Below are 12,698 nucleotides of genomic sequence, written 5' to 3' on the forward strand. Positions count from 1 at the left end.
CAGGTCAGGGGAGAGTGGTCGGTGTAGATGGTGAAGTGTCGCCCGAAGAGATAGGGCTCTAGTTTCTTGAGGGCCCACACCATGGCCAGGCACTCCTTCTCGATGGCCGTGTAGTGTTGCTCCTGGGGTAGCAGCTTCTTGCTCAGGTACACGATGGGGTGTCTCTTCCCCTTTTCATCCTCCTGCATTAACACCACCCCCAGTCCCGTGTCTGAGGCATCGGTGAACACCACAAAGGGCTTGTCAAAGTCTGGGTTTGCCAGAACTAGGCCACTGACCAGAGCCTCCTTCAGCGCCCGGAAAGCCTCCTGGCACTGCTCGGTCCAGACCACCTTGTCTGGCTTCCCCTTCTTGCATAGCTCAGTGATGGGGGTGGCTATGGTGCTAAAGTGGGGCACAAATCTTCGGTAGTATCCTGCCATCCCAATAAAGGCTTGGACCTGCTTTTTGGTGTGGGGAGCGGGTCAGTCTCTGATCACCTCCACCTTGGCTGATTGGCCGCTCCCCATCTGATGGCCCAGGTAAGATACTTCAGCCATCCCCACCTTGCACTTCTCTGCTTTTACAGTCAGCCCAGCCCCCAGGAGTCGGTCCAGCACTTGTCTAACCTGGGACACGTGGTCCTCCCAGGTCTGGCTACAGACACAGCTGTCATCAATATACACCACGGCAAAACTCTCCATCCCCCTCAGGAGCTGGTCCACCAGGCGCTGGAAGGTGGCCGGCGCTCCCTTGAGGCCGAAAGGCAGGGTCAGGAACTCATAGAGCCCCAGAGGGGTGATAAAGGCTGATTTCAGCCAGGCTTCTGCATCCAGCGGCACTTGCCAGTAGCCCTTTGTAAGGTCCATGGTGGTGAGGTACCGAGCTCCTCCCAGCTTGTCTAGGAGCTCGTCAGGCCTGGGCATGGGGTAGGCATCAGATACGGTGATGGCATTGAGCTTCCAATAGTCCACACAGAACCGGACCGACCCGTCCTTTTTGGGGACCTGCACCACCGGTGAGGCCCAAGGGCTGGCAGATGGCTGGATCACCCCCAAAGCCAGCATGTCCCTGACCTCTCTTTCCAGGTCCTGAGCAGTTTTCCCTGTGACTCAGAATGGGGAGCATCTTATCGGCGGGTGCGACCCTGTCTGCACCCGGTGGACAGTCAGATTAGTGCGTCCAGGCTGGTTGGAAAATAGCTGTCGGGATGGATGCAGCACTCCCCTGACCTCAGCTTGCTGGGCAGGGGTTAGCCGATCAGAGAGGGGAATTGTTTCCAGGGGGGAACCAGCTCTGGTCCCAGGGCATAGACCTACTAAAGGGTCATCTCCTTGCTCCTCCCAATGTCCACACACGGCCAACACCACCTTCCCCCTGGCATAATATGGCTTCATCATATTCACATGGTACACCCGGTGGTGGTGCGCCCGGTTTGACAGCTCCACCACATAGTTTACCTTATTTAGCTGCTTGACAGCCTTTGAAGGGACTTTCCCAGGCGGCCTGTAGTTTGTTCTTTCTCACGGGGATGAGGACTATCACCTGATCCCTGGTGGCGTAAGCACGGGCCCGCGCCGTGCGGTCATACCAGACCTTCTGCTTCCTCTGGGCTCTGGCCAGATTCTCCCTGGCCAGGCCCATGAACTCAGCCAGTCTCTCTCGGAAGATCAGGACATACTCCACCACTGACTCTCCATCGGGAGTGGCCTTCCCCTCCCATTCATCTCTCATCAGGTCTAGGGGCCCCCTTACCCTCCTGCCATATAACAGTTCAAAAGGCAAAAATCCGGTAGACTCCTGGGGTACCTCCCTGTACACGAACAACAGGTGAGGTAAGTACTTGTCCCAGTCCTGCGGGTGCTGGTTCATAACGGTTTTCAGCATCATCTTTAGTGTCCCATTGAACCTCTCCCCCAGCCCACTGGACTGGGGGTGATAAGCTGAGGCCCAGTTGTGCCAGACACCACATTTCTCCCATAAGCACCAGAGCAGGGCCGTCATGAAGTTGGATCCCTGGGCCTTCCTCCCATCCACCTCCAGGGGAACAAGGCATTCGCTCCACAGGGACAGCCCCTACCCACCCTGTAAATGGAGACCCTTGAGTCTGGGGCATCCAACCCCCCAGAGGAGTTGGCCTGGGGCCCTCCCCCTCCTGAGCAGTTGATAAGCTGCCAGCCCCCCTTGCCTGGGAAGCCTGCCCCTCATCCAGCTGGGTCCCTACCCAGTTAACCCTGGGTGAGTTTGGTCTGCTCAGTCTGTCATTGAGCTTTGGGCATTGGGTCCGTAGGTGGCCTCTCTGGCCACAGTAATAGCAGCCCATGTCCCGTTGGTCCCCTCGAGCCAGTTGGTTGGCCCTGATGCTGGATGTTCCCCTTGGGAAGAGGTTCTCCATATTTCCACGCTGGGAGGTCCCATGGTGACTCTTTCTCTGCATCGTGCAGGGCCTGTTCCTTTGGGGCTCCTCCCTGCCAGCCCCTGTCCGGCTTTTCACAAACTTATCGGCCAGCCACCCTGCATGTCGCAGGTTCTCTGGCTTTTTGTCCACCAACCATAGCCTCAGGTCAGATGGGCACTGCTCATACAGTTGCTCTAGTATGATCAGTTTAACCAGGTCCTCCTTCATCTGGGCCCCTTCTGCCCACTTGGTGGCATATCCCTCCATGTGGGCAGCTAGTTGCAGATATGAGGCCTCGGGTTTTTACGCTGACTCTGGAACCCTTCCCGATACATCTCAGGAGTCCACCCAAATTCGCGGAGCAGGGCCTTTTTGAATAGTTTGTAGTCCCCTTTCTCCACCCCTTCCAGTCGGCGTACAATGCCATGGCCTTAGGGTCCAGTAAGGGGGTGAGAAACGGGAGCCTGTCCACAGGATCAACCTGGTGCAGCTCGCAGGCCATCTCAGAGGCATCCAGGAAGTCATCCATGTCCTCCCCCTCCTTACGCTGGGCCAGGATGCACTTATCAAAGCTCTGTGCCGTCCAGGGTCCCCCATCACTCACCACAGCCGGGGACTCGCTGCTCCTCAGCTTGGCCAACTCCAGCTCATGCTGCCTCTGCTTCTCTTCCTGCTGTCTTTGTTTCTCCTTCTCCTCCAGCTCATGCTGTCGCTGCTTTTCCTGCTCTTCCCACTCCTCCTGCAGTTCCCACTGTCTGAGCTTCAACTCTCTCAGTTTTAGCTCCTTCTCCCAATGCAGCCACCTCAGCTTCAGGAATGGGGAGCTCTGCCGGGAGGATCACAGTGCCCTCAGTATTTGCTGGGCTCCTCCCGGCCCTTCCCCTAGGCATAGGTAGAAGGGGGTCTTGGGAAGCCCTCAGCAGCCTCCTGTTCACTCCCCACTGGGACAGACACCGGTGCCAGCACTGCATCTGCCAGGCTGCTTCCCTCCGAGACAGGGATCAGTTCAGCGATCTCCCTCCTCCAGCTGGGCAATCAGCTGTTTTTTGGTGGGCCTCCCAATGTGCAGCCCCCTCTGCCTGCACAGCTCCACCAGGTCACTCTTAAGGTGTTTGCTGTACATCTCCTTGCTGGCCACTCGCAGGCCTGTGCGCTCGCCGCTCCCCACGGTTTCCAGGGAGAACCCCTAGGGTGCCAGCCTTTCTCGAGGTCACCACCTCTTTGCCAGGGTCGAGATGCAGAGTCCTCCGCCCCTGGGACTGCTCGCTGCAATCCCCAGTGGGACTCTGTTACTGCAAAAGTCCTTCTCGCTGGTCACACACTCCCAGGGGTAACCGCCGCCCCTGAAACTGCTCCTCTCTGAGCCTTCAGCACGCCTGGTCCTCATCAATCCCCCTTCATCTTACTGCTCCCCAGTCACTTACTGCAGGAAGTGCCATCCACAGGGTGCAGTACATCCCACCGCTGCCACCAGTTGTCACGGAGTGTGGGGAAGTCCGGGCTCTGCACCCCCCTCTTCCTGGGATTCACCTTGACTCTCAGCCAGCCAGTAAAGCAGAAGGTTTATTGGACAACAGGAACACAGTCTAAAACAGAGCTAGTGGGTACAACCAGGACCCCTCAGTCAAGTCCTTCTGGGGGGCAGGGAGCTTAGACCCCAGCCTTGGGGTTCCCTGCATTCGACTACCCAGCCCCAAACTGAAACCAAAAAACCACCCTCCCCCAGTCTCACACCTCCTCCCCCTGGCTCCTCCTCCAGCCTTTGTCCAGTTTCCGGGGCCAAGGTGTCACCTGGATCCAACCCCCTCCTGGCTCAGGTGACATGCTCAGGTCTCCTCACTCCAGTGGAGTCACCCCCTGCTCTCCCATCCCCCGTGCAGACAGTCCCAGAAGATGTAGACGACATTCCCCGGTCAGTCCGCCCCGCTCCCTGCTCCGTCACACAGCCCCCATCCCTCCTCATGTTTGCAGCATCTCTGCTGCCCTCTCCTCACTGTTGGGAAGACCAGCTTCTGCTGCTCTTCCCACTGGATACCTCTGGATACCTCCGGAGGGCGTGCTGGGGCCAGGTTGGCCGCATGAGGTGGGGCAGGGTGTCTCTGGCTTGGTTTGTTGCAAACCTGGCTGGTTCTGATTCCTGCCCTGGTGTGACTGGCTGTGGGAATCCGCCGCTCTCCCAGCTCTGGGGTTACCGGGCTGCCCTTCTGTCTCCTCCCCTAGGGTGACTGGGTTTGGCTCAAGAAGTTCCCAGGGGAAAAGCACACGGAGATCAAGCCAGCCACCAAAACCAGCTTCTGCAAGGTGAGTGTGAACAGCAGTGGGGGGTCTCAGTGTAATGGCCATGCTGAGACACGGGGAGCATTCCCCTCCCTGGCCACTGGGTGTCACCGCTGCTCTGGGGGGGCTGGATACACCCTATGCATTCCCCTGCCTGGCCACTGGGTGTCACCGCTGCTCCGGGGGGGGGCTGGATACACCCTGTGCATTCCCCTCCCTGGCCACTGGGTGTCACTGCTGCTCTGGGGGGCTGGATACACCCTGTGCATTCCCCTCCCTGGCCACTGGGTGTCACCGCTGCTCTGGGGGACTGGATACACCCTGTGCATTCCCCTCCCTGGCCACTGGGTGTCACCGCTGCTCCGGGGGGGCTGGATACACCCTGTGCATTCCCCTCCCTGGCCACTGGGTGTCACCGCTGCTCCGGGGGGGCTGGATACACCCTGTGCATTCCCCTCCCTGGCCACTGGGTGTCACCGCTGCTCCGGGGGGGCTGGATACACCCTGTGCATTCCCCTCCCTGGCCACTGGGTGTCACCGCTGCTCTGGGGGGCTGCATACACCCTGTGCATTCCCCTCCCTGGCCACTGGGTGTCACCGCTGCTCCGGGGGGCTGGATAAACCCTGTGCATTCCCCTCCCTGGCCACTGGGTGTCACCGCTGCTCCGGGGGGGCTGGATACACCCTGTGCATTCCCCTCCCTGGCCACTGGGTGTCACCGCTGCTCTGGGGGGCTGCATACACCCTGTGCATTCCCCTCCCTGGCCACTGGGTGTCACCGCTGCTCCGGGGGGCTGGATAAACCCTGTGCATTCCCCTCCCTGGCCACTGGGTGTCACCGCTGCTCCGGGGGGGCTGGATACACCCTGTGCATTCCCCTCCCTGGCCACTGGGATTCCCCCGTTTCCCCCGCCTCCAGCTCCGGGACCTCCGGCACGAGAACGTGAACCTGTTCCTGGGGTTCTTCTACGACTGTGGGGTGTTCGCCATCGTCTCGGAGCACTGCTCCCGCGGCAGCCTGGAGGACCTCATCCGCAACCAGGACATGAAGCTCGACTGGATGTTCAAGTCCTCCCTGCTCATCGACCTCATCAAGGTGCAGCCGGGAAGACGGGGGCAGGACAGGGCAGGGATCCTGCCTTGGGGTCTGGGGCTGGGGCGGGAATCGCACCGGGTGGGGGAGGATCCCCGGGGATCCACTGGTGAGTGAATTTAAGGACATGGGGCATCAGCTAGGAGCAGTGTGCGTGTGCAGGGGGGAAGGGATCCACTTTGAAATCACCACACAGAGGGGATCCTGTTCAGATGACCGATCTGCGGAGAGGCCCAGGATATCCACTCGCAGGGATTGCAAAGCCATCCGGGATCCACGGATACATGGCAGATCTGATGGGGGTGGGCAGGGGAATCCAGCTGTCTGAATTGCCAGCCAGGATCTACTGTTCGTTGGGCATGGGGGGGGATCCACTTGCTGGATGGCTAGCCAATGGGGATCCCATGACAGCAAGTATCTGCTGGGAGCTCAGGGATCCACTGTCAGAAATCAGCTAAGTGGATCTGTTCACACAGGGAAGGTCTGCTGGCAGGGCGGGGATCCAGCTCTGTTTGGAGGGGATCGATTTCCAGGTGATGCTGCCTGGAAGGTTGCTGGAAGATCCATTTGAGGAGTGAGCCTGCTGTCACTTCAGGAAGGGATCCTTCTCACACAGAGCGCTAAGCAGAGGGGATCCACTGGGATGCTGCAGGATCCTGGCAGGGGGATCCATTCACCTGCAGCCCCGGCTTCAGGAAGGGATCCTGATGCCCAAAGCACTAGGTGGAGGAGATCTGCTGGAAGGGGAATCCACTCACAGCAGGGGAAGGGGATCTACTCCAGGGGCTGGGAGGCTGGATAGGATCCACTCCTAGATTGTGCTCCTTGGTAGGATGGGGGATCCACTGGGCTAACCAACCACTGGCCAGAGTGGTCTACTCAGTGAGAGGATAGAAGGGATCCAGTGGATCGATCTGCTGGCTGGGGATCCACTGGTACTGTGACGGAGCAGGGAGCGGGGCGGACTGACTGGGGAATGCCGTCTACATCTGCTGGGACTGTCTGCACGCGGGATGGGAGAGCCAGGGGTGACTCCACTGGAGTGAGGAGACCTGAGCCTGTCACCTGAGCCGGGAGGGGGTTGGACCCAGGTGACACCTTGGCCCCAGAAACTGGACAAAGGCTGGAGGAGGAGCCAGGGGGAGGAGGAGTGAGACTGGGGGAGAGGGGTTTTTTTATTTCAGTTTTGGGCTGGTCGAATGCAGGGAACCCCAGGCCTGGGGTCTAAGTTCCCTGACCCCCAGAAGGACTCGACTGAGGGGTCCTGGCTATACCCACAAGCTGAGCTTTAGACTGTGTTCCTATTGTCCAATAAACCTTCCGCTTTACTGGCTGGCTGAGAGTCACGGCTAATCCCAGGAAGAGGGGGGTGCAGGGCTCGGACTCCCCCACACTCTGTAACAGGTACAACACACTAACTGGACAGGGATCCCCATGAATAGTTGAACTGTCTGCAGTGGAGGAATCCACTGGATCAAAACGGGGTTAATCTGTGATCCACTGGCACAACACACCAGGCAAGATGCCAACTGGATAGATCAACTAGCATGGTTAGAGTGATCCACTGGATCATTCAGACAGCAGGGTTGGGAATCCATTGGGATCGCCCAATCCCGGACGCCCCCACGCTCCATGAGAACTGGTGGTAGCGGTGGGATGTACTGCACCCCATGGATGCATGAGAGGAAAGTGATCAGGAACAGCCAGCATGGATTCACCAAGGGAAGGTCATGCCTGACTAATCTAATCGCCTTTTATGATGAGATTACTGGTTCTGTGGATGAAGGGAAAACAGTGGACGTGTTGTTCCTTCACTTTAGCAAAGCTTTTGACACGGTCTCCCACAGTATTCTTGTCAGCAAGTTAAGGAAGTCTGGGCTGGATGAATGCACTATAAGGTGGGTAGAAAGCTGGCTAGATTGTCGGGCTCAACGGGTAGTGATCAATGGCTCCATGTCTAGTTGGCAGCCGGTATCAAGTGGAGTGCCCCAAGGGTCGGTCCTGGGGCCGGTTTTGTTCAATATCTTCATAAATGATCTGGAGGATGGTGTGGATTGCACTCTCAGCAAATTTGCGGATGATACTAAACTGGGAGGAGTGGTAGATACGCTGGAGGGGAGGGATAGGATACAGAAGGACCTAGACAAATTGGAGGATTGGGCCAAAAGAAATCTGATGAGGTTCAATAAGGATAAGTGCAGGGTCCTGCACTTAGGACGGAAGAACCCAATGCACAGCTACAGACTAGGGACCGAATGGCTAGGCAGCAGGTCTGCAGAAAAGGACCTAGGGGTGACAGTGGACGAGAAGCTGGATATGAGTCAGCAGTGTGCCCTTGTTGCCAAGAAGGCCAATGGCATTTTGGGATGTATAAGTAGGGGCATAGCGAGCAGATCGAGGGACGTGATCGTTCCCCTCTATTCGACATTGGTGAGGCCTCATCTGGAGTACTGTGTCCAGTTTTGGGCCCCACACTTCAAGAAGGATGTGGATAAATTGGAGAGAGTCCAGCGAAGGGCAACAAAAATTATTAGGGGACTGGAACACATGAGTTATGAGGAGAGGCTGAGGGAGCTGGGATTGTTTAGTCTGCAGAAGAGAAGAATGAGGGGGGATTTGATAGCTGCTTTCAACTACCTGAAAGGGGGTTCCAAAGAGGATGGTTCTAGACTGTTCTCAGTGGTAGCAGATGACAGAACGAGGAGTAATGGTCTCAAGTTGCAGTGGGGGAGGTTTAGGTTGGATATTAGGAAAAACTTTTTCACTAGGAGGATGGTGAAACATTGGAATGCGTTCCCTAGGGAGGTGGTAGAATCTCCTTCCTTAGAGGTTTTTAAGGTCAGGCTTGACAAAGCCCTGGCTGGGATGATTTAACTGGGAATTGGTCCTGCTTCGAGCAGTGGGTTGGACTAGATGACCTTCTGGGGTCCCTTCCAACCCTGATATTCTATGATTCTATGATTCTATGATGGCGCTTCCTGCAGTAAGTGACTGGGGAGCAGTAAGATGAAGGGGGATTGACGAGGACCCGGCGTGCTGAAGGCTCAGAGAGGAGCGGTTTCGGGGGGCACGGTTACCCCGGGAGTGTGTGACCAGCGAGAAGGACTTTTGCAGTAACAGCGTCCCCCGGGGGATTGCAGCAAGTGCTGGGACCGGAGGAGCCTGCAGCTCGACCCTGGCAAAGAGGTGGTGACCTCGAGAAAGGCTGGCACCCTAGGGGTTCTCCCTGGAAACCGTGGGGAGCGGCAAGCACACAGGCTGCGAGCGGCCAGCAGGGAGATGTACGCTAAACGCCTTCAGAGCGACCTGGTGGAGCTGTGCAGGCAGCGGGGGCTGCGCACTGGGAGGCCCACCAAAGAACAGCTGATTGCCCAGCTGGAGGAGGGAGATCTGTCTCGGAGGGAAGCAGCCTGGCAGATGCAGTGCGAACACCGGTGTCTGTCCCAGCGGGGAGTGACAGGCGGCTGCTTAGGGCTTCCCGAGACCCCTTCTACCTATGCCTAGGGGAAGGGCCGGGAGGAGCCCAGCGAATACTGAGGGCACCGTGATCCTCCCGGCAGAGCTCCCCATCGTTGGATCTGAGGTGGCCGCAATGGGAGAAGGAGCTAAAAGTGCGAGAGTTGGAGCTCAGGGAGTGGGAACTGCAGCAGGAGCGGGAAGAGTATGTCCTGATCTTCCGAGAGAGACTGGCTGAGTTCATGGGCCTGGCCAGGGAGAATCTGGCCAGAGCCCAGAGGAAGCAGAAGGTCTGGTATGACCGCACGGCGCGGACCCGTGCCTACGCCACCGGGGATCCGGTGATGGTTCTCATCCCTGTGAGAAAGAACAAACTACAGGCCACCTAGGAGGGCCCTTTCAAGGTCGTCAAGCAGCTCAATGAGGTAAACTATGTGGTGGAGCTGTCGAACCGGGCGCACCACCGCCGGGTGTACCATGTGAATATGATGAAGCCATATTATGCCAGGGGGAAGGTGGTGTTGGCCGTGTGTGGACAGTGGGAGGAGCAGGGAGATGACCCTTTAGTAGATCTATTCCCTGGGACCAGAGCTGGTTCCTCCCTGGAAACAATTCCCCTCTCGAATCAGCCCACCCCTGTCCAGCAAGCTGAGGTCAGGGGGGTGCTGCATCCGTCCCGACAGCTGTTTTCCAACCAGCCTGGATGCATTAATCTGACTGTCCACCGGGTGCAGACAGGGTCGCACCCGCAGATAAGATGCTCCCCCTTCCGAGTCACAGGGAAAACTGCTCAGGACCTGGAAAGAGAGGTCAGGGACATGCTGGCTTTGGGGGTGATCCAGCCATCTGCCAGCCCTTGGGCCTCACCGGTGGTGCTGGTCCCCAAAAAGGACGGGTCGGTCCGGTTCTGTGTGGACTATCGGAAGCTCAATGCCATCACCGTATCTGATGCCTACCCCATGCCCAGGCCTGACGAGCTCCTAGACAAGCTGGGAGGAGCTCGGTACCTCACCACCATGGACCTTACAAAGGGCTACTGGCAAGTGCCGCTGGATGCAGATGCCTGGCTGAAATCAGCCTTTATCACCCCTCTGGGGCTCTATGAGTTCCTGACCCTGCCTTTCGGCCTCAAGGGAGCGCCGGCCACCTTCCAGCGCCTGGTGGACCAGCTCCTGAGGGGGATGGAGAGTTTTGCCGTGGCGTATATTGATGACATCTGTGCCTTTAGCCAGACCTGGGAGGACCACGTGTCCCAGGTTAGACAAGTGCTGGACCGACTCCAGGGGGCTGGGCTGACTGTAAAAGCGGAGAAGTGCAAGGTGGGGATGGCGGAAGTATCTTACCTGGGCCATCGGGTGGGGAGCGGCCGCCTAAAGCCGGAACCAGCCAAGGTGGAGGTGATCAGAGACTGGCCCGCTCCTCACACCAAAAAGCAGGTCCAAGCCTTTATTGGGATGGCAGGATACTACCGAAGATTTGTGCCCCACTTTAGCACCATAGCCACCCCCATCACTGAGCTATGCAAGAAGGGGAAGCCAGACAAGGTGGTCTGGACCGAGCAGTGCCAGGAGGCTTTCCGGGCGCTGAAGGAGGCTCTGGTCAGTGGCCCAGTTCTGGCAAACCCAGACTTTGACGAGCCCTTTATGGTGTTCACCGATGCCGCAGACACGGGACTGGGGGTGGTGTTAATGCAGGAGGATGAAAAGGGGGAGAGACACCCCATCGTGTACCTGAGCAAGAAGTTGCTACCCCGGGAGCAGAACTACGCGGCCATCGAGAAGGAGTGCCTGGCCGTGGTGTGGGCCCTCAAGAAACTAGAGCCCTATCTCTTCGGGCGACACTTCACCGTCTACACCGACCACTCTCCCCTGACCTGGCTGCACCAGATGAAAGGAGCCAACGCCAAACTCCTGAGATGGAGCCTGCCCCTGCAGGATTACGACATGGACGTGGTCCATGTGAAGGGAAGGGCCAACCTGATAGCGGATGCGCTGTCCCGGAGAGGGGGCCCCGAACTTCCCCAGGTCACTGGTCAGAGTGACCCCGCTCAGCTCAGTCTCGAAGGGGGGAGAGAAATTGAGGGAGCAGGGAGGGGGGCGGATTGACCGGGGAATGCCATCTACATCTGCTGGGATTGTCTGCACGGGGGATGGCAGAGCCGGGGGTGACTCCACTGGAGTGAGGAGACCTGAGCCTGTCACCTGAGCCGGGAGGGGGTTGGACCCAGGTGACACCTTGGCCCGGGAAACTGGACGGGAAACTGGAGGAGGAGCCGGGGGGAGGAGGAGTGAGACTGGGGGAGGGGGGGGTTGGTTTCAGTTTGGGGCTGGGTGGTGGAACGCAGGGAACCCCAGGGCTGGGGTCTGAGCTCCCTGCCCCCCAGAAGGACCTGACTGAGGGGTCCTGGTTGTACCCACAAGCTCAGTTTTAGACTGTGTTCCTATTGTCCAATAAACCTTCCGCTTTACTGGCTGGCTGAGAGTCACGGCTAATCCCAGGAAGAGGGGGGTGCAGGGCTCGGGCTCCCCCACACTCTGTAACAGGTACAACACACTAACTGGACAGGGATCCCCATGAATAGTTGAACTGTCTGCAGTGGAGGAATCCACTGGATCAAAACGGGGTCAATCTTTGATCCACTGGCACAACACACCAGGCAAGACGCCAACTGGATAGATCAAACTAGCATGCTTAGAGCGATCCACTGGATCATTCAGACAGCAGGGTTGGGAATCCATTTGGGATCTATTAATTAGACACCCCAGGGAAGCTAGTCAGTAGGTCTAGTGACGACAAGGATCTACTGGATCAGTCTGGTGCTGGTCAGGGACCCACTGGGATACACTGGCCAAAAAATCTGGTCAGAAGATCCAGTGGATAGATCAACTGGCTGGGGCAGATGGATTTATTGAACCAATCAGGAGGCAGTTGGACCTACTGATTCAATGCATCGATCAGAGAGCAAACTCACCGTATCAATTAATCGATCAAGCTGATGGATCCACTGGATCGATTAGGCACCGGAGCCCGGCCATCCTCAAAGAACATAAGATCCACTCAATCCTGGGTCAGCCAGAGGGATCCACTCGCTCGACCGGGCTTCAGGACCAGAGATCCCCTGGGACCTATTGATGCAAATAAACCAAGGAGCAAACTCCCCGGCTGAGTTGGAGGGATCCACTGGATCCCCCACACGGCCAATTGGGGCTGTCGCACAGTCAGAGTAGATCCCAGTGCTGCTGGCGGCCCTGGGGACCAGCCAGGGATGGGGGAGGTTGATCTCACCCCCCTGTCTCTCTCCCCCCGCCCTGCCCCCCCTGCAGGGGATGAAGTATCTCCATCACCGGGAGGTGGTCCACGGGCGGCTGAAGTCACGGAACTGCGTGGTGGATGGGCGCTTCGTGCTGAAGGTGACGGACCACGGCTACAACGAGCTGCTGGAGGCCCAGAAGGTCCCGCACGACCCGCCCAGGCCCGAAGGTGACGCCCCGGGGG

At 58.1% G+C, this 12,698-nt stretch overlaps 1 protein-coding gene across 1 annotated transcript in view; it reads left to right on the plus strand.

Annotated features, from left to right (window-relative positions):
- GUCY2D (guanylate cyclase 2D, retinal) overlaps nt 1-12,698 on the plus strand; it is a gene marked incomplete at its 5' end in the record, with an annotated part of 34,466 nt that overhangs the window by 14,299 nt on the left and 7,469 nt on the right. The window contains 3 exons of the mRNA XM_084616601.1: nt 4,598-4,678; nt 5,574-5,750; nt 12,527-12,683. Of these exons, the coding sequence (XP_084472727.1) occupies nt 4,598-4,678; nt 5,574-5,750; nt 12,527-12,683 (415 nt within the window). The remainder of the gene's footprint in view (nt 1-4,597; nt 4,679-5,573; nt 5,751-12,526; nt 12,684-12,698) is intronic.

The sequence above is a fragment of the Lepidochelys olivacea genome (genome assembly GCF_965140295.1).
Source record: "Lepidochelys olivacea isolate rLepOli2 genome assembly, chromosome: 28".
In the NCBI taxonomy this organism is placed as follows: Eukaryota; Metazoa; Chordata; order Testudines; family Cheloniidae; genus Lepidochelys; species Lepidochelys olivacea.